Source organism: Miscanthus floridulus, chromosome 17 (assembly GCF_019320115.1).
Source record: "Miscanthus floridulus cultivar M001 chromosome 17, ASM1932011v1, whole genome shotgun sequence".
In the NCBI taxonomy this organism is placed as follows: domain Eukaryota; kingdom Viridiplantae; phylum Streptophyta; class Magnoliopsida; order Poales; family Poaceae; genus Miscanthus; species Miscanthus floridulus.
In genome coordinates, this window is record NC_089596.1 from 85,670,988 (window position 1) to 85,693,198 (window position 22,211).

Consider the following 22,211-nt stretch of genomic DNA (forward strand, 5'->3'; position numbering starts at 1 on the left):
AAGTATCGTATCCATAGGGAAATATGTGAGACTAACTATGGTCTAACTTAACTATGGCTAGCAACAAGGTTAGGATAAATAGGAGCGTAGAGAGGATAACTAAGGTTCTCTAGTTCTATCTTGGGTAAGTTTATGTCTTCTACTATTTAACTAGGGACATTATTAGGGAAAGACACTAGCAGAGAATGCTTTCCTTCGCAACCATGTCCTATGTGCGCCTACAGATGGGAGGTGGACTACAAAGGATCAACGAAGCTATATAGTACAGGCTATATAGAACTTATGTCACACACGTGATCTACCACCTTTCGGAATGCAGGGGCCCTCCATGATTAACCCAAGTCTAAGCACCACGCTTACACTTACGATTAATACTTTAACCTAGAGCGTCTATAGATTAAAACACTCAAAAGAGAGTCGAGATCCTGATGAACAATATAAATAATTACTTACTTGAATCAGAAGTTGATTACCAAAGAGATCTCGAAGGCAAGCTCAAGTAGAACTTGGATCCGCCAAGGTACAAGCTATAGAGTGAGCACCGATAGGCCGGCACCTCCTCCAAACTCTTCCCTCACTCTCTATCTTACTATTCTATTTATAAGACTAGATCCTATAGAGGACTAATTTTCTCTTGATTGCTGGCTCTGATCTTGAAGATATGAATTAGGGTTTTAGGGATCTGCTGAGGGAGGGGGGTACATGGCTATTTATATAGGCCAGAGCATCCATCGTGAGCCTTTGGATCAAACCGACTTAAAGAACGGCGTAGATGCAACCTAGGAGGCGATGGAGAACCGATATAATAAGGCGGAGGCTGATAGGTGGCCCTAGGGGTTCGGTGGCCTGCAGGTGGGGCCAGCCGGTCCCACATGGCAGCCCATCGGCTCTCGCTTCAGTGTGGTGTCCTCTAGAACCTTCTGGTGCCCGTTTCGCGGTGGATAAGCACGATTAATTCTGACATGTAGGTCCGCCTTGACGGTTTTTTGGATAAACCCTGTAGAAAATACAGATTCACTAAAACTCATGGAATTTGTTAGTTTAAACCCCTAGACCTTTGTTGGTGATCACAATTGTGCCCTTATACATGTTTTATTGATGGTTTATAATGGTTGTTAACTACCGTCAACGTCAAGGTTGTACTTGTTACTTGTTGGCAATCTAAAATAAATCAAGTACTTGGGTTTACTCGCTCGTGAACAAACTCACACTACCACTTGTACAAGTGATGACAAGGTGCTAGATCAACAACAAGTGGCTAGTTCATCATCTCAACCAAATGAGCAATCAAGTGCAAGCAATCAAGTTCAAGTGCTCCAACCAACCAATGTTGCAAGAGATCATCTATTGGATTCTATAATTAGTGATATCTCAAGAGGTGTGCAAACAAGATCAAGATTGGCATCATTTTGTGAACACTTCTCATTTATGTCATCCATTGAACCTAAGAAGATAGATGAAGCTTTGAAGAATGTTGATTAGGTGAATGTTATGCACGAAGAGCTAAATAATTTCACAAGAAATCAAGTATCGAAATTAGTTGAGAGGCCTAAGGGGTACAATGTAATTAGAACCAAGTGGGTCTTTCAGAACAAACAAGATCAAAATGGGATAGTAGTAAGGAACAAAGCAAAATTAGTAGCTAAAGTTTACACTTAAGTTGAAGGTCTTGACTTTGGAGAAACATATGCCCCAGTTGCAAGATTGGAAGCAATTAGGATCTTGTTAGCCTATGCCTGTACCAACAACATCAAGTTGTACCAAATGGATGTGAAGAGTGCATTTCTTAACGGGTACATCAATGAACTTATGTATGTTGAACAACCTCCCGGTTTTGAAGATGAGAAGTGTTGGCGACCGTTAATGTTCATCATAAACCATCAATATAACTTATGTAAATGCATAAAAAGAATCACCAACATAGGTCTAGGGGTTTAAACTAATAAAATCCATAAGTTTTGGTGAATCTATGTTTGTAGGAGGATTTAATCAGAAAACCGTCAAATAGGACCTATTCGTCAAAACAAATCATGTTTATCCACGACAAAAACAACTCAGGAAGACTCTAGAAGACTCCAGAGGGCAAACCACGGAAGATGGGGCCCACCTGTCACTGAGATAGGCCGGCCGGGCCCACCTATAGGCCGGTCAGCCTATAGGGCCCACATGTCGGTCTCTCCTTTGAATATTGGCTCTCCATCGCCTCCTAGATTGCATCTACACCATTGATCAAGGTCGGTTCATCCAACGGTGATCGAGGGAGTTGACGCGGATCGATGATGTGGCGATTCCTTGCCTCTCACTCCACCTCGATTCCTTGCCCCCTGCTCCACCTCGGCCTATATATAGCAGCCCCTACCCCCTCCCTGGAGCAATCTTAGAAACCCTAATTCATATCTCTTAGATCAAGACACACCAGGAGGATTAGGTCTAGAGCTCTCCAATGTAGTAGATTAGTGGCTCGGGAGTGAGGGTCGAGTTGAGCTCATGCTCAAGTTCCGGATCTAGTCTTGGAGGCTCGGTAAAGCCTTGTATCTTCACTTCTACATCTTGTAAGCCTTGTATCTTCACTTCTACATTCTCTGCCAACACCACCACGTGTCCACCATCTTGTGCATGTGTGTTAGCTTTTCATAAACATTTTTTAAAGGATTAGTCACTCAATTCACCACGCCACTCGATCCTAGCAACGATGCAAAGTTAGATCACTTGAGTGGCACTAAATGACCGATATGCAAATAAGTCTGCCCCTCTAGTATGGCCATCTATCCTAAACCCAGTCATAAACTTATCTACACACCTATGACCGGTGAAAATGAAAATATCCAATAGGTTATACCTTTGCCTTGCGCATTCGATTCCATATCCTCTGATATTGATGCAACACATGCACCAACCTTGATCAACAAATGATATGATCCACTTCATATCATCACGTGACCTTATTGGTTCATCGATCTTGACCTCACTTGCTCTTCACCGTTGCCTTCGTCCATCGGCGCCAAGTCTTGCTCAAGCTTCACCGCCACGTGGTCCATCGCTCCAAAGCCTCCAACTTGCTCTTCACGCTTGCAACCGGTCTATCAAGCCAAGTCTTATCTTGATCTTCTCCACCTTAGTCACATGACTCCATGTCATGTCTCATATGCAATGAGCTCCTTCATCACATGTGTGAGCCTTGCAACAAATTCAACCCATCTTCACCGTCATGACATGAGTTGCTCACACAAGCGTACCTATGGACTAATCACCTATGTATCTCATAATTAAACACATTAGTCCACCTAGCTTGTCACTCAATTATCAAAATCAAACTAGGGACATTTCAACTGTCCATATTCGACAATTGAAGATTGTTTTCAGTCCCGCCTACTCTTCACTTGGTGGTTTGTTGGCCATAGTGTTCAGATTGTTTCCTGAAATGTTGGAACTTCAGGATGCTAACCTCCATCAACAGCATGTAGAACTGTTGTCGGAAAGTGAATAGGACTAAATAGAAGATTGGTTCACCAAATTTTTCGGTAGGTAACACTGGTTATTACTTAAAGGGATTTATTGTTAGTAGGTGGATGCTTAAGTTAATATTTTCTGTGCAATTTGATTCATGGTACAATCTTAGGTACAGTCTATGAATTTAGTTGCAATGAGCTTTTGGAGCTTAGTTAAATTTAGTTGCATTGAGCTTATGTGCAGTCTTGTGCTGAGATGCAATACTTTCATTCATTTACTAAGAATATGTGCAGTCCTGACAATACTATTAATCCTCTATAAATCACCAGACAATACTATTAATTTTTTTGTGATCTTCAACTTGTGACCATCCAGCCCTGTCTAGGCTGCTTAGTGTTTGTTGACACACACAGTCAACTTCCTGGCCGGAGCCATTGCTAGAGCACCTGTCCCAACCGTCATTCCCTATTCTCGGTAGCCAGACACGCACACGGCGTTCGGATCAGCGGCGGCGCTCTCCAATCTAAGTTGAAGGCGGCGCACGGTGGACAACGACATCGTGCCACAAAAAAACTTGGGTCATCGGTCTGCCGAAGCCTAAGATCCTGCCCTAGCACTCCCCCACACCCTTTTCCTCGAAATGCCGCTCCTCGTGGACCCACCTGAACGCTTATTGATAAAATACTACCTGATAAATATTAGAAATTTCTTCCTACCGATATACTCGTCCTGGAATACAGTACATTCTAGGAATTTTAAGACAAATTAAGTGAGAACACAAAAGACACATGTACCCTTATTTCATTTCCTAATCAGACGCTATCATCAACGTGATTAATGGTGATTGGTTGAAAAATGGAAAGCATTTAATACAAAATGATTTTTATCTTTTAGAATGCATTGTATTTGAGGATAAATTTTGAATGCTAGAATGTACTATATTACAGGATGGAGGGAGTAAAACATTATTTTAACCGCATCACGAAAATATCTATATAATAGAGTTTGTGAGCCTGCGACGCTGCTCTCTCCGTGACAGTGTCAATTTCACAGACTTTGGTTTTTGATTAAATATCATTTTAACGTCGATATTTAATTTTACTATATTATTATTTTACCATACAATCCATGTATTTTTAATATAAAAATTTAACTATCCCCTAGCACCACGCGAACCTACTACGAAATTACAAACGGACTCGAAACTCGCGACACCACGAGTAAACACAGTTTACAGCCCCCGAAGGTCGAGCGTTCCCAAAGGCCCAAAACCGGCACGGCCCCACAAGCTCGCACCGCCGCAAACCCGCACTAAAACCCTAACCAAAACCCACCACGGCAGCACCACCCAATATATACTCGCGCCCCCACAAACCTTCGTTCTCTGTAGCCCCACCCTGCCTCTGCCGCACCGCGCCCATGTCGCACGACGGCGTCTTCTCGACGGCCGAGGCCCTCGCGCGGCTACTGGCCCGCTGCCCGACGCTCCACTCCGACCCGCGCCTCCACGAGCTTGCCTCGTCGCCGGCCGCCGCGCCCCCCGCCCACGACGACGTCGCCGCCGCGCTCGCCGAGCCACTGCTGCACCCGCGCTACACCATCCCCGTGCTCGGCTGCTTCCTCCCGCTTGCGCCGGCCCTTATCAACCAGGCCGTCGCGCTGCTCCGCGCCAGACTGCACGCGTGGAATGATGACGCCGCCCACCTGGAGGATGAGGCCGGGGAGGGGGACGTCAGCGTCGTTGAGTTCTACCTCTCCAGGCGTAGGCGCCTGCGGCTGCACGAGATCGCGTGCCTCGCGCTGGCGCGCGCCCTCGACCTCGCACCCTACTTGCTCAGGTGAAGTGATTAGTGGTCCGCTCCTAGCCACTTCTGTACTTGTTTGCACTCCCAATTCGTCACCACTAAATTTTGGAGCAGTGCAATTAACCTGTTTCTTAGCTTGTACTTGCCATTTGGGTAGGCGCCTAATTGGCCACAATAACTAGATTTCTGCTAGGCACTGAGCACGGATCATTTTTTTGGTATCATCAGACAGTAAACATTGATCCTCGCTTGCTGTAGAATGTTTAATTTAGTTTAATGGACTGAGCCATGAAAATGTTGCCACCTCCAAACCGCATTGTTCAATTTGAATTAGTTTCATGTGACATGCATGCAGCCTAATTTGAAGTATAGGCATGTTTTAGTTTACCAATTGGACATATTGGGGAAAAGAATAACCTCTCTAGTTGGTGCTATTTGGATTGTCTATCAAGTCTGCATTATGAATCCTGCTTGCCAGGGATTGGCTAATTTTGCTCTTCAAAGTTCGTGAATCTGTCCTGCTGTGGAATCCATGTCGGGTAATGATTTGGGTGGACAAGGAGTCCAAACCTACTATAATTTTTTGATTCAAATGCAAATGCCGCAGTTTTCACAGATGCAAGTATCTTTCAGGTGGAACTAAAATATCTGCTTATTTGAGTTTGCACGCCATAAGTTGCGGTATCTCAGTGGATTGGAAGATCTGGAACATTTCTCAGGATTAGTAGTTACATATGCCAAAAGTTACATGCACCGGTTTCAGTTATCAGGAACTTTACATGTGCCCGCTTTGTTGCTAATAAACCATGGCACACATTGGTTTGGAGCTTTATATAGTTTATTATGGTCCATTGTATCTATCTTATGACAAATTGTTGCCAACTCTTAACTAGTTGAATCTTTGCGCAATCATGGCATGTAAACAAAGATTAGATTTATGTCATGCAACTAGCTTACCACTATTATTTCTGGCAGACCTGTTTTGAACTACTTCAAGTTTTCTCCACCACCATTCCAAAGGCTTCTATGTGCAAGTTTCCCATCACAAGTTACTTCCAAGGTACTTATTGATATGTGTCAAATGCATGGCTGCCTCACCTCTCATCTCCACTATATGACCTGCATAACTGCTTTACAGCTTCTCACTACAACTTCAACTCTGCAAGTGATTTTAACTGTTGGATTTGAGTTGTACTCAGACTGTACTTAAACTTAAATGGTTTACATTTTGATTGATACTGTTTGCTTTCAGGAACTGCATTTGTTTCTTGATGCTGCACAAGTATCTTACCGGTTTCTAGAATTGGAGCCCAGAGTATTTTGTGAACAATGGGATTGGTCTTGGTTTTTAGACCTTGTACATAGTACCACTGACTATAGTTTAGTTGACTGCTCACTTGATGCTGTTGGATTGGACTTGAAATGGTGCACAATACATATTCTTATGGTGGTTTTAAAAGCAAGTGATATGGCTATTGAAAGTTTTGGCCTGGGAGCAGATGAAGCATTTAAATGTTTTCTGAGGTTCCTTCTTACTTTCCCTTGTTCTTGCTATTGTTTCTTTTGGTTGGAGACACAGATGACCATGGTATTTTGATAACAATCTGTTATTCCTTTAGGTGGAAGGAGTTTTGCATGGATACTTCCTTAGAGAAAGCCTCTTTATATCTTCATAATGACAACAGAAATTCGAAAAGTAGTATAGATGGTCTCACTACTTTGCCTGAATGTTGGTTGGATTGTCCAGATGTTGTAACAGGAGGAAATCATAGCATTGGAAGGTATGAGCACTTCACCTTTATTTTCCATTGTTCCTTGTTTGATTGTTTCTCACTGCATTTGTGTTGTTTACACTTATTTGTGATTGTTTTTTCTGTCAGCCCGTTTGTGCTTACTGCTACTTTAAGAAAGAGTTATGAGGTAGCTTTGATGGCAGTTGGGCAGAAGTGGCCTGTACTTCTCTATGGGCCTGTTGGCGCTGGAAAAACTGCACTTATTAACAAGTTGGCACAAATAGTTGGAAATCGAGGTATTTATGATATATGTTTATGAAGATTTATTCAAGTTAAAAAGTGTCTGAAGGTTGCCCAACTGATAGATAAGGTTTAATCCCTGTCCCAAAAAGAATGCACATCTCATTTTTTGAGGAGTTAAACATTTTTTTTAAGTTTGACTAGATTTATAGAAAATAGCATCAACATTTGTATCTCTAAATACATTTATTATGAAAATATATTCCACTAGTAATCTAATGATACTTAGTACACGTCATAAATATTACCCCCTCCGTTCCAAATTATAAGTCATTTTGGCTTTTCTAGATACATTGCTTTAACTATGTATCTAGACATAGTTTATATCTAACTGCATTGCAAAAGCTATGTATCTAGAAAAGCCAAAACGTCTTATAATTTGGAATGTAAGGGAGTAGTATTTTTTGTATATATTTGGTCAAACTTAAAAAAAATTGACTCGAAAAGCGAGATGTGCATTCTTTTTGGGACGGAGGGAGTATATGCTTACTGAGCCACATACTTAAATGTGTGAAAGGAGTATGCATAGGAACAATAAGATCTGTTGCATGGTACTATCCTGTTTTGTTCGGTGATATACACCGGCTGTTGTTACTGGTTCCAGAACTGAATTTTGCTTCTTCATATTCCAGAAACATGCAAAGGGAGATTCACTACGTGCATGTACATCACATTTTCTGTTTATTTATTCATATGTTGTACTAGTCAATAGAAAAAAAGAAGATAGATAGGTTCCTTAGCAATGTTTACAAGCCGTCTAGTCGAACCTAGTCGTCATGGGACTGACCAGGTGATTAATCGCGATTAGTCGTCGACCAGGCCGATTAGTCGAGCCTAGTCAACCCTAGTAGTCCCCTCCTTTTGCTGCCAATTTTAGAGCCTATGCACAAGCAGCCACCACCCACACTACCCAGAGCAGTTTATACCCTATCCAACTATCCAAGCACAAGCAGCATACCACATCAAAGGAGTATATCCAAGTCCAAGATCCAAGCAAGCATAAGCAATATAGTTCATACTTCTTAACAGAGGAAGGAAAGGAGAGGAAGAATAGAGGAAGGAAGTGCTATGAAGAACAGAGCAGAGGATGGGAGAAGAAGAGGTACTTGTGAGCAGCAGGATGACGGAGGCTGACGGAGTGGAGGTTGGAAACACAAATCGGTGGAGGCCGTGAAGTCGCAGCAGGAGCCGCGAATCGGCGGATCGGAAGGGGCGGGAGCGGCTCAGGTGCTCCAGCTGCCATTTTCTCTTCCCTCCTCTCCTCTCTTTCTCTTCCTCTCTCTCTCAATTAGCGAGCTGCAGGGATGGCGTGCGAGTGTGACGTCTTTTCCTCCCGCATGCCCCTTCTCTCGCACGTGCAACTTCTCCTCCCGCGCGCGCGACGCCTTTTCCTCCCGCGCGCGGCACCTTTTCCTCCCGCGTGCGCCCCTTTTCCTCCCGAAAAACAGAGCAGACAAACTGGTCGTCCCTGTCCTAGTCGGACGACTAATCGCGATTAGTCATGACTATAATCGGACGACAAGCTTTCTGATCGAGCTAATTGCATCGGTAGCCCAAATCGGTCACCAGGGACCGATTAGGACGATTAATCGCGATTAATCGGACGACTTGTAAACATTGTTCCTTAGATGAATGGATGATGAAATAAAGTTTCAATAAGTCGTAGAGCAGAAGAAAAGTTCGGTAGGATTGTTGTTTTATTGTGGTTTCATATCAAACTGTCTTCTAAGTCACAAGTTGGATAGGTCTACCTAGTTATTCTCGTGATCATATCTGTTTTGCATAGTCCCCTTCCATCATCTGTGTTCTATGGTGAAGTTCCAGCTGAATTCTAACATTTGATAAGTTATTTAGTCAAAGAAGCCCAATGGTTGGAACCTTTCACTAAATTCTAGAAAAATCTTTGACTCCATAGTTCTGTTTCATCTTTATCCAATACAAACTTGCTGCTTATTGAATTTTTTTTGGAAACATGTATCTCATCCCTGATGATGGCATGACACTATTGATCTTCCATCAATATTTATAGCCATCTTTGGTAACATTGTTAATTTCTATATATTTAAGCAAAGTGCTAATTACTGATTTTATTTGCAGTACTTTTTATCCACATGGATGAGCAAATGGATGGTAGGACCTTATTAGGAAGTTACGTTTGCACAGAGAAACCTGGCGAATTCAAGTGGGCTCCTGGTTCGCTTACACAGGTCTGTATAGGAGAGTACTGTTCATATAATCCTAGGTGACTTTTTTTTTTCCTCCCATACATATTAATATCTTTTCATCCTATTCCGAGTAGGCTATTGTCAAAGGGTTTTGGATTGTGTTTGAAGACATAGACAAAGCACCTAGCGATGTGCAGTCAATCTTACTACCTTTATTGGAAGGTTCAAATACCTTTTCAGTTGGCCATGCAGAGGTAAGACACCTTACTTCTGATTTCTGATGATATTCATGAGTGCCACTGTAATAGAGGTTCTATAAGTCACAATTGCCTCATGTAGGCTGTGGAAGTTGCTGAGAGTTTCCGATTCTTTGCTACCATCACGACATCAAAGAATGATGTCTCCCATGATCTGCCAGGTTTGTTCAGTTGGTTTTAATTATATATGTGCATGCTGCAGAAATTTTCTTAGTTTATACCTGTAGCGGTGTACTAAAAAAATTGATAAGCAACAATAATGATCAGGACTGTTTTGACCACACAGAAACAGCTATATATTTCCACAATCTCGCACATGTGCTGATTCATGTCCTCTGTTTGCTCCTTTGACAGGGAGACTCACATTTAGTGCATTGTGGAGAAAAGTGATGGTGGGAGAACCTAATCAGGGTGACATGGTTGATATAATTAAAGGGTGCTACCCAAGCTTGGAGCCCATCTCCTCCAAACTCATAGGTAGATGGAACATACTTGTATCTTTTTCTACCTTCAGTCACTTCTAGATAATGTTTCAGACAGCAAAATTAAAATACATGCAAGTCAAATTTGCTGCCTGAAACATCATGTTTATTTGACCAGAGTCCAGAGGGAATAACGAACCTATTGTATGCAATGTAGATACCTTTGAAAAGGTCAACTCTCTTGGATCTTATCAGTTTGGTGGTCTCAACTTAGCAGGAGGTTTATATGATGGTGTTCTGCACAGATTTTCGTTAAGGTGCGCAATTCATAATTCTTGCAGCATATTGCCTGCTATCGACCTGTGATAATGGATACTTGTAGTTATCTTATTACTTCGTAGGGACCTGCTAAAATGGTGCAAGAGAATATTAGGGATCGATCTCAACTTTGAGGACCTCAGATTTGCCTCTAGTGGATGCAAATTAATTTATCATGAGGTTTGCTGCTTTCTCTTCTAATGGAGCATGTTTTGGACTGTGCATGTTGTTTTATTGCTTATAATAAATTACTTCTGCAAAAAATGCACTGTAACTATAGGAATATCTCATTATATTGTGACATGATCTAGCTGTCAAAGTTGCATCTTGCAAGCCATGGTAAGTGAAACTGGCAGACCTGCAGTGTGAATGTTCGATAGCTGCTTTCACGGTATTGCTGCTATGCTGCCTTTTGGAATATACTCTGTTCGAAATATACTTCACTTTAACTTCGTCCTATGTCAAAATTCTCTAGCTTTGACGAAGTTTTTTTTAAAATATATTAACATCGCCAACTACAAATAGATGCACTATCAAGACATATTTTATTCGTAATTTAATGGTACTAATTTGATTTTGTAGATGTTGGTGCATGAAAAATAAATAAACTTGGTAAAAGCTAGAGAAATTTGACTTAGAACAAAGCTAAAGTGAACCGTAATTTGGAGCGGAAGGAGTAGCACTTAGGGATGTGAACAACTGTTATGACCTATTGACCCTTCATTTTCAAGTTTGGGCTTATGGATTACTTCGTACACACTGCAGAAATACAAATCGCTGTTATTGTTAGTTAAATTTGAATTTCATGGTTTGATTGTGGCCAACGCCTACCAGCTGTTTTAAACAATTTTTCATTTGAATATTTATTCAGAGTTTAAGTAGCTTTAGTTTCACTGTCATTTATAAATAATACCACCTGTAAATGTTAAACGACCTATATAAACTTACACTGTTCTGAGAACATGGGAGAATTTACATGTGCTATCTTATTATTATCATTGTGGAATAAAACACCTAGTCTTCCAGGCATCTCAAGCACCTTTGTCTTTTTTTATTTTGTAAAATTCTAGGCTGTTGATATTTTCACTGCCTCATTATCATCTCCGGAGAAAAGGTTATATGTAGCAGGAGAAATTGCTAGAATATTAGGTGTTCCTTACCGAGGAGAAACAGTGCAACCTACTGAAAAGCCCATCATCCAGGCATGTGTATATTCATTTCTTATCTGAAAATATGTCTTGTTTATTGAATTTTCATATGTTCAACCATTCGTAATTTACAGGCCCGACATACAGAATTGCAAGTTGGTAGAGTTACATTGCCGTGCTCCGACGACAACAACAACAACAAAGCTGTAAATAATCATTGGTTTACTTGATACATCTCTTTGTCAAGCTTTCATTTGTTTGCTAACTCCTGGCTTCAAATATGTAGGCAATCCAGAAAGGGCCTTTTGCTGATATTCGGCGTGCATTAGAAATTCTTGAAAGAGTTGCATGTTCTATAAAATTCAATGAGCCCATTCTTCTTGTTGGTGAAACTGGTACTGGGAAGACTACTACTGTGCAGAATCTTGCTGCCTGGCTTAAACATCCGTTGACTGTGGTGGTATGTTAGATCAGTAACATAAACAATCCTAAGCTGGAACAACTGCATATTTGCATCTGTGAAATTTACTGTTGTCACTGAGTTGCATATGTATAAATATAATGTCATAATTTTCTACCCCTCTACCATGTTTGTGAAGCCTGGACCATCTTTGCCTTCACCACCACCACTGAAATTCGTGCATAATAACATGTTTTATATACGATGTCTCAACTGGAAAATGCCTGTCTTCTAAATATTTGGAAGCGTCCTATGTTGATAGTTCTTGTTTGTATGCCATCATAACTGTATTTGTGTTTACCAGTTGTTTCGTGCATTGTTGGACCTCTTTCAGAGTGTCAAACATAGAAAGTCCAGAACATGCTGTGTCAAATATTCAAATCACATTTTTTTGGTCTCACAATTTTTATCATTTATAATCTAATGTTGTTTTATTTATATTTCAGAACTTAAGCCAGCAAAGTGATATTTCTGATCTCCTCGGGGGATTTAAGCCTACAGATGCTCGGTCAATATGTTTTCCTCTTTATACGGAGTTCAAGGTTCTTTTTTGTCAGAGTTTTTCTGAAAAGGTGTGTCTACTGCTTGGTTCTCATATTGTGATCCTACACTAAGACATACCACCCTCGCTCCAATTCTGTCTTGATGTTTATTTACCCAATTGTTCACTTATTCAGGGCAATGAACGTATTCTACGGCATTGTGCTGAGTGTGTAATGAAAAAGAATTGGATAAAACTATTACACACTTTGGCAAGATGTGTTGAGACGGCTAAGAAGCTAATTGAAGGGATTTCTAAGTCTTCAAGTGGTTCAAAGAGAAAAAGGCCTTTGCCAGCCCATGTTGTTTCTGATTGGGACACCTTCTCTTCCAAACTAAATATAGCTTGTAGTCAAATTGGTTCAGCAACTGGCATGTCATTTCAGTTTGTGGAGGGTGCTTTTATTTCAGCTTTAAGGAAAGGCCATTGGATTTTGCTTGATGAGGTTAACCTTGCACCTCCAGAGACACTTCAAAGAATTGGTGCTGTACTGGATGGAGAGAGGGGCACACTTTGCCTGGCAGAAAGGGGAGATGTGGATTATGTTGAACGTCATCCTTGCTTCCGGATATTTGCCTGCATGAATCCAGCAACTGATGCTGGGAAAAGAGAACTGCCGTACACTTTTAGGAACCGCTTTACTGAATATTTTGTTGATGATCTTATGGATGACGATGATCTACACCTTTTTGTCAGGAAATATCTGGATGGTCTGAATGTTACAAATGGAGTTACAGATAGTATTGTTCGATTTTATAAAGTTGCAAAAAAGGAATGTGAGGAGAGACTGCAGGATGGTGCTAATCAGAAGCCTCAATTTAGTTTGAGATCTCTATCTCGCGCTTTAGGATATATAAAAAACGCAGAGAAAAAATTTGGCTTCAGAAAGGCCATTTATGATGGTTTCTGTATGTTCTTTCTTACAATGTTGGATGCACCTAGTGGAAAAATCATTAAGAACTTAATAGTTTCACTTTTGTTAGATGGAAGAGTGCCACCTAACATTTCTTTTGCTGACTACTTCATTGAAAAGCCTATGCAGTTAGGTGGCTGTGAATCAGATGAATTTTTGCGGAGCTATGTTTTAACTCAAAGTGTTACTGAGCACATAATCAACCTTGCCCGTGCTGTTTATATTAGAAGATACCCTGTTCTTTTACAAGGGCCAACATCAAGTGGCAAAACTAGCCTTGTGAGGTACCTTGCTGCAAAAACTGGCCATGAGTTTGTCCGAATCAACAACCATGAGCATACTGATCTTCAAGAATATCTTGGTACTTATGTGACCGATAGTCAAGGGAAGCTTCAGTTTCAGGAGGGTGCTTTGGTGAAGGCTGTGCGGGAGGGACACTGGATTGTTTTGGATGAGCTAAATCTTGCACCATCTGATGTCCTGGAAGCTTTAAATAGGCTGTTAGATGACAACAGGGAGCTCTTCATGCCAGAGCTGCAAGAGACTATACATGCACACCCTAATTTTATGCTTTTTGCCACACAAAACCCACCTATGCTTTATGGGGGGCGTAAAATTTTGTCCCGGGCATTCCGCAACCGTTTTATTGAAGTGCATGTTGATGAAATACCAGAAGATGAGCTAGTCACGATTTTGGAGCAGCGATGTAGAATTGCTCCCAGTTATGCGAAAAGAATGGTTGAAGTTATGAAAGAATTGCAAACGCATAGACAAAATAGTAGAGTGTTTGCTGGCAAACATGGTTTCATAACACCTAGGGATCTATTTCGTTGGGCCAATCGTTACAGGACATTTGAAGGGAAGTCATATGAAGATCTGGCGAAAGATGGCTATTTACTGCTGGCAGAGAGATTAAGGGATGACAATGAGAAAGTTGTTGTTCAAGAAGCTTTGGAGCGTCACCTACGTGTAAAGCTCAACATAGCCGATCTGTATAACTCGGTAATGATTCCATCATTCTATGGCATCATTTTAATTTCGCGGTTTTATCTTGTGCCTGCAAAGGATGAAAGTTCATGAGCAAAACATATACATTCATGATCATAATTTTATTGCATTGATGTAGTGGCGCTGACCAAATAGGATGAGGGCAATCTGAACATTTAATTTTTTGTCGGATAGATTGTTTTCTAGATGGCTGTGAGTGTTTAGTGGATGCAGTTGATTTACATATATGATTTTTTTTTGACTGGAGCTATTAACATACAACTTAATTTAAACATATGGTTGCTATTTAGCTCAGTGCACATCCTGTTTGACCAAGCGGTACTAAGTTTTGGGCACCGTTTGCTCGTGCAGTGACCTGGCCGTGTCATTTCATCGATGAAAGGGTAGTTTCTTATGTGTCACATCATAATTAGAATTTTAATACAACATCATACTTTTACATTTGTTAATGGAAGTTTGTGAAGTTTTGCTTAGAAAGGGATTAGGTTACTAATCTTGAGTGGTGGTTTATTCTTGCAGGAAGTCACCCGTGAAGATAACTTATCCCTTGATGCTATCAAACTAAGAGTACGAGATTGCTTTGGAAAGTGAGTTTGTTTGCATTTTTTTTAATAGTGTACTCGTATAGTTCTGGTTCAGATGCGTTTTTAATTTTCTTTTGCAGTATCACTTGGACAAAAAGTATGTGGAGGCTATACTTCCTTATTGAGCGTTGCTACAGATCACGCGAACCTGTACTCCTCGTTGGCGAAACTGGTGGTGGGAAAACAACTGTTTGCCAGGTTCTAAGTGCTGTCCTTGGATCAAAATTACACATTTTGAACTGCCATCAGTATACAGAGACATCAGACTTCATTGGGGTGCGTCACTGTTTCTAAGTTGTCTATGAATCCTGTTTCTCTAGATACCATTGTCTGTTGTTGAAATATGTGTCTCACTATCTATGATCTGGCTGTTACCTGCAGGGATTCTGCCCTATACGTGATAGGTCAAGAATAGCAATTGAGTTCAAAGATCTTGTTGCAAAAATCAAACAGATGAAAATGTTTGTTTATGTTGCAAGGAATGTGGTAAGTTATTTGGTTTCTCGATGTGGTATTTATGCATTGACTTATCAAAGTGAATTAACTGATTTATCCATGATTTACAGCCACTTGAAACTGATGTATCTGGAGCTGATAGTGTCATCAGTCATCTGAATGAAGTACTTGACAGATACAGAAAGGAAAAATATCTGTTTCCCGAGGTGTCAGCTCAAGATCTTGGTGCCATGGAGCAAATCAAGTTGGATTTGATGCACCTCCACAAGAGGTGGCAGGCAATTTTCCTGTGGCAGGATGGACCGCTTGTTCAAGCAATGAAGAATGGTGATCTTTTCCTCATTGATGAAATTTCTTTAGCTGATGACAGTGTGCTTGAACGCTTGAACAGTGTTCTAGAACCTGAAAGAAAATTGGTATGCCTTTTCTTAATTATCCATTCATTGTTTTTCTTTTGAAGGATGAAGGAAACAGTAGCTCTGGGCTTATCTTATGCAAACAAACTAGGCTTAATGGAACCTGTTCTGTTTGGTTACTATATTTGAATCCTTTTGCTGAGTGCTGTTCATTGATTGTTTTTATGCTTTCCTGCTGTAAACTTGGAGCTCATCTAGATTAAATATCCTCAAATTGTGGGTTCTATAGCAGCTATCTTAGTTGATTTTGTTGTTTCGCTGCATATTGTTTTCTTAAGCTAGTAAACTTGGCTTGATATTTATCTTAATTCTAATGCCATCCTTTTTCCATCTTAATGCCATGCATGTTGTTGAATGGATGTGGAAGGCCACACCAATTATGGTTTATTACCACATAAAGACATGCTCTGATTGCTTCAGTTAGAATAAATGTATGGTGGATTTTTGATGTATAGGGTGGATTAATAATTTACTTACGTGGAACTGTATGCGTGTATGCTCCTGCACATTAGGCATGTGTTTGGTTCTGGATGACTGGGGATGGGTTGGACCCAACCCAGATTTTTGGAATGGGTCGAACCCATCTTGTGTTTGGTTTACTGGGTTGGGTCCATTCCAGTTCTTTGTTTGGTTTAGAGCGTTCGCAGAAGCGGGATAAGACACTGGCAAGTGGGACCCATGTGGCAGCCTCTCTCTGTCTACTTCTACCTTCAGCACGTCGCTGCTCTCCACGCTGCCGCCGCCGCCACTCACCCAGGAGCGCGTCCTCCGCCATGCGCGCCGCCCCCGCGAAGTGCAGGTGTGCGCTTCCGCCATGCGCGCCGCTCGGCCAGATCCGCGCGAGGCGCGCCTCCCTTGCTCGCCCAGGTGCGCTGCTGCTCCCAGGTCCGCCCTCGAGCTCCGCCTACGCTCGGTCAGCGCCGCCCATGACCCTCACCGGCCATCCTCGAGCTCGCCCTCGAGCTCCACTCGTCATCTCTCGCGTGCGCCCGAAGTGGGTTCGCCCCGGTCCGCTCAAATCTCAGGAATCGGATGAACCCGCATCTGGAGGGAATATTCCCTTTGCGGTACGAACCCAACCCAGAGTCTCCGAACCAAACACCCTCAAAAGTGGGTTCGACCCAACCCAACCCAGTTGAACCCTCCAACCAAACACACGCTAGATGGTCGGGACTAGGCTCTCATTCAGGAAGTGGCCCCTTCTATATGAAAACATTTAAACAATGGTGGACCATTTGCACTAAAAAGTAGAATACCGAGGTCACACAAAAAGGGACAGAATTGCAATTTCGGAACCTAATAATTATGAGTCAGATTGATGAAGTTGTGAACTTGACTAGTTTTAGGGTCCTGCAAACTTAAACACGTAACTTGGTTGACATAAGTTTTTTTTTTTCTGGAATACGCAGGAGAGCTGCGTATCATTGCATTAAGATAGGGAAAAAAAAGGAAGGCTCAAAATATCCCATACAAAAAAAAAAAAAACTCACACCACACCACACACACCTCAGGATTTTTGGTGGACATAAGGTGTTTTTGGGAAAGTTTGCTGTTTCTGTGCTCTGCCACACAATTTAGTCGTTGGAAAGCCTTCCTAATCCTGGCAAAATATTTCAGTTACTGCTCAAAAAATGATGCTTCTAATTAGTTGGTCTCTTCATTTGTAAGATGTCACTGGGAGCCTGGACACTGTCATGTTCTCCATATTTTGCTATACCTTTTCTGTCTAGACCTTATTGGAAAAAATATTATCATATATGGAAGTAGGTTTAATGATAGACCTACTAGTATCATTTCCTTGTTCCATTGCTTCGAAGGTTCCTGTCTAAGTAGTGAGCCCCTCTCTATGCACTGTATTCCCTCCCATCCAAATTTAGGCTGTTTTAAGCCTTCCAACTTTTCAAGTGTAGGAGGTTTTAGACCTTCTATGCATCTTTTACCCTTTTCTTCCTTCCTTGCTCCTGCTTAATAAATGCTACCACACTCATAAATGATCGAGTAATCTTTCTCAATACATAATAAATTAATGGCACTAAGATCATTTGATCTACTTGACTACTTCCTTAATCCTTGATCACAAGTTCAAAACGACCTACATTGGAATCAGAGGGAATAGTTATAGGATTAGTGGCCACTGTGCAAAGAAAAGTATATTCAGAATCAGAGGTCATTTTTCTATCTATATGCTTAAACTTATTCTATACAATTCATTTCTATTGAATATTTGCTTTTTTAATTGTTGAACTTAAGTTCTATGTATATTTATATGCGCTTTTGTACTGTTGTAGTCATTGGCTGAGAAAGGTGGTTCTGTGTTAGAGAAGATTGTATCACATCCAAATTTCTTCATCCTTGCAACGATGAACCCTGGTGGTGACTATGGAAAAAAAGAGCTTTCTCCTGCATTAAGAAATCGATTTACTGAAATTTGGGTTCCTGCTGTTACTGATGTTGATGAACTTAAGAGCATAACTTTTGGGAGGTTCACCAAAACTGACTTCTCTTGCTTTGGAGATTGCATCGTTAATTTCTGGAAGTGGTTCAACCAATTGCACATCGGAAGAACACTCACGATACGGGACATGCTGTCATGGATTTCGTTTATAAATGTGACTGGGCAAAATCTTGGGCCAGAGCAAGCTTTGATACATGGCCTGTTTCTTATTTTGCTTGATGGGCTCTCATTAGGCCTAAATGTTTCTCAAACTGAGGCTACTGAGATGAGGAATACTTGCTTGTCCTTCCTTCTAGAAGAACTGCAGAAAGTTAAGGGTAAGGCAGTAGATTCATACTTGAATGATCTAAATAATTATGGCTGGGGTGACAATATGAAAAAAGAAGATATAGATCATGGTTGTTTGGAAGGTTATTTTGGCATTGCACCATTCTATATTCCTGAAGGCCATTCTGCTTGTAAGCAACAGGCCTTTGAAATAAAGGCGCCCACGACCAGTAAGAATGTCTTGCGAGTTTTGCGTGGTATGCAACTACCTAAACCTCTTCTTCTGGAAGGTAGTCCTGGAGTTGGAAAAACAAGTTTAATTGTAGCATTAGCTAAATTTTCTGGTCATGATGTTGTACGGATAAATCTATCTGAACAGACAGACATGATGGATCTTCTAGGTTCAGACCTGCCAGCTCAAGGGGGAAATGGAATGGAATTTTCCTGGTCTGATGGTATTCTTCTTCAGGCTTTAAAAAATGGAAGCTGGGTTCTTTTGGATGAGCTCAATCTTGCTCCACAATCTGTCTTAGAGGGTCTGAATGCCATTCTGGACCACCGTGCTGAGGTCTTCATACCTGAGCTTGGTCAAACTTACAAATGCTCATCATCCTTTCGTGTCTTTGCATGCCAGAATCCTTCATCGCAAGGTGGTGGGCGGAAAGGTCTTCCCAAGTCCTTTCTGAACCGCTTCACCAAAGTTTATGTTGATGAGCTATCAGAGGAAGATTATCTGTTCATTTGTCAAAAACAATTTCCATCGATTTCTGAAAGTTTAATCCGAAATCTTATTCACTTTAATAACAGGCTATATATGGATACCATGGTATATAGGAAGTATGGCCAACAAGGTTCTCCCTGGGAATTTAATCTACGTGATATTATCAGGTCTTGTGTGATGATAGCAGGTTCCTCAGATCCTATGAAGGATGAATGTTTTTTAAATACTGTCTATCTTCAAAGAATGCGTACTTTGGTTGATCGCCATGAAGTTGTTAAGCTTTATGAGGAGGTCTTTAAGAAAAAGACGAGCATTCACCAACCAAAAATGCTCTATGTTAATCCACATTGCTTGGTTGTTGGAAGTGCCTCTATTGGAAGAAATCTCATCCAATCATATAAAGTGCAAAACAATCAACTCAACATATTTCCAGGTGTCCTTAATAGTCTTGAAGCAGCCATGCACTGCATCCAGCAAGGTTGGTTGTGCATTCTTATTGGACAAAATTCAGCTGGTAAAACATCATTAATCCGCTTGCTGGCTCAGCTTTCGGGAAATACGTTGAATGAGTTGAATCTGTCGTCTGCAACTGATGTGTCAGAATTGTTGGGATGCTTTGAGCAGTATAACTTCTTTAGGCACTACAAAGCAGTTTTATCAGAAGTTGAGCATTACGTTGATGTGTATTTCAGCCTGAGTATTGACACGAACCGGAAGAATTTTATTGCAGAAAAAAGGGGTTTGTTTACAAAATGGTTTGAATTTGTGGCTGAAAAAGGGCACTCGTCAATTAGGACTTCGAAATTCATTGAAATGAGTGGGAATGCATCTTTGCCTTCATTAAGCCTGCTTGCTGAAATAGTTGAGCAGATAAAGTGTGATCTGGAAATGTTTTTTCCTGTACCATTGACAAAAGACGAGTTCAAAAAGACAAAAGATGATCTTAGTAAAACACTGAAGTCCATCAACAACTTGCAGCAGAATGGAGCTGCACACCAACCAGTTAAATTCGAATGGGTTGCGGGAGATTTGATCAGGGCCATTGAACGCGGTGAATGGATTGTTTTGGATAATGCAAATTTCTGTAACCCTACTGTATGCTCTCTGCTTCTCATGTACTTTACCTTTCTGTCCTGCTGCTTGCTTTTGCTAATTTTACCTTTTCCTTTCGTGAATTCATTTAGGTACTTGATAGGATAAACTCCTTGGTTGAGCAAGAAAGGTCTATTGTAGTCAATGAGTGTGGTCTTGTTGATGGCAATCCTGTAGTTATCAAAGCCCACCATAAGTTCAAAATGTTTTTGACAGTAAATTCAAACTATGGTGAAGTTTCAAGAGCCATGCGAAACAGAGGAGTGGAGATCTTTCTGATGGACCAAAGTTGGAATCTGGAAGGATGCAGCAAGGTGCCTGGGGACGGTGAACGGAAGGATGTCATAAGATTTTTAATCTCTTGTGGAATACCAAGAATGGAACTGGTCTCGTCAATGTGTGAAGCACACATGCAGGCAAAAGCTGAAGGTTCACGTGTTGGTATAAACATTACCCTTCTTGAAATCACACGCTGGGTTCAATTGTTCCAACAACTGATTATTAAAGGAAATCAGTTCCTTTGGAGCCTGCATTTGAGCTGGGAACACACATATTTACCATCTTTGGGTGAAATTAATGGATCTAGAATTGTGGAGGAAGGAAAACTTAAATTTTTGAATAATTTTGATGGATCTGAAATTCTGGCAAGAAACTTTAGGTTTTTGACTGTTTTTGATGGTTATTCAACTGGTTTGCATTCTGGATTATCTATGTCCTTGCCGGGTGGTTGGCCAATTGAGCAAAAACTAAGGGATTTCATTTGGTATTCAAAAGAAACTTGCGTTATGAGGAATTGCATGTTTCTACAGTCATTGGGTGCCCAATATGCTGCTTATCAGATAAGCAGTTTGAAAGATAATTCATCGTTGTTGGGTGATATTAATATCGTCCGCCAATCTATTCTTCCTGCTACGAGCTTACATGAATTACAGTTTCCTACGGTTACTGGTCAGAGTGTCAAAAATTGTGTAACTGGGGCATTCAATTCATGCTTAGCTGATCAGATGCTTTTCTTTGCTGCAAACTGGGTAATGGAGCAATGTACTGAAAATGATCGTGAACTGTATGCCATATGGTTTAATTGGTATAACTGTCTGGTCCAGCCTTATTGCAACTTTTTTGAGAGCTATGAGTATATTCTGAAGCAAGAAAGTGAGCATCCTATTTGGCATAGCATCCTTGAATGTTACAGGAAAATAGTTGACCATCACAAGATCGATATTATAACTCAGCATATTCCTTTACTTTCGAAGAAGTTGCTGGATATGGCTTGTTGTGATAGCCTGAAAGCATGCCAGAACCGGCTTAGTAGTGCTTTTGATGCTTTGAGCTTGTTACGGCTTACGCTGCAGCAATGGCAAATTGAGACAAAATGTTCTGATCTTGCTGTTCTGAAATGTACTTTGTTGCCAGCATTGAAGTCCCTCAGATGCTTAGAGGGCGAGGTACTTAAAATGATTGTGGAATTCCCGAACCTGCTCAAAATATACTCTCGCCTTCTTGATTACCACAGATCAATATGGAAAATGATGATTGCATCTCAGTTAGAGGGACTACCGATTGTTTGGAATCTTTTGAGGAAAGAAATACTGAAATTGCCGCCAAAGTTCCAGGTTGAAGTTGGCGTCTTTTTGGTAAGTTAACATCCGACCATTTCTTTTCTTCTCTTTCTGATAGTACAATTAACAGCAAATTGACAT

General features: G+C 41.0%; 1 protein-coding gene across 2 annotated transcripts in view; it reads left to right on the forward strand.

Moving 5' to 3' along the window:
* The first annotated feature begins 4,846 nt into the window (after positions 1-4,846).
* LOC136517060 (midasin-like) overlaps positions 4,847-22,211 on the forward strand; it is a 29,760-nt gene continuing 12,395 nt past the window's right edge. For both annotated transcript variants that reach the window (XM_066510573.1, XM_066510574.1), the window contains exons 1-22: positions 4,847-5,288; positions 6,231-6,315; positions 6,508-6,779; positions 6,875-7,036; positions 7,136-7,284; positions 9,386-9,495; positions 9,588-9,707; positions 9,793-9,871; positions 10,065-10,187; positions 10,350-10,449; positions 10,534-10,630; positions 11,521-11,652; positions 11,733-11,804; positions 11,885-12,058; positions 12,505-12,630; positions 12,736-14,514; positions 15,040-15,107; positions 15,185-15,380; positions 15,486-15,590; positions 15,671-15,976; positions 18,265-20,514; positions 20,604-22,145. In XM_066510573.1, coding sequence (XP_066366670.1) covers positions 4,870-5,288; positions 6,231-6,315; positions 6,508-6,779; positions 6,875-7,036; positions 7,136-7,284; positions 9,386-9,495; positions 9,588-9,707; positions 9,793-9,871; positions 10,065-10,187; positions 10,350-10,449; positions 10,534-10,630; positions 11,521-11,652; positions 11,733-11,804; positions 11,885-12,058; positions 12,505-12,630; positions 12,736-14,514; positions 15,040-15,107; positions 15,185-15,380; positions 15,486-15,590; positions 15,671-15,976; positions 18,265-20,514; positions 20,604-22,145 — 8,466 coding nt within the window. In that variant the 5' untranslated portion in view covers positions 4,847-4,869. The remainder of the gene's footprint in view (positions 5,289-6,230; positions 6,316-6,507; positions 6,780-6,874; positions 7,037-7,135; positions 7,285-9,385; positions 9,496-9,587; positions 9,708-9,792; positions 9,872-10,064; positions 10,188-10,349; positions 10,450-10,533; positions 10,631-11,520; positions 11,653-11,732; positions 11,805-11,884; positions 12,059-12,504; positions 12,631-12,735; positions 14,515-15,039; positions 15,108-15,184; positions 15,381-15,485; positions 15,591-15,670; positions 15,977-18,264; positions 20,515-20,603; positions 22,146-22,211) is intronic.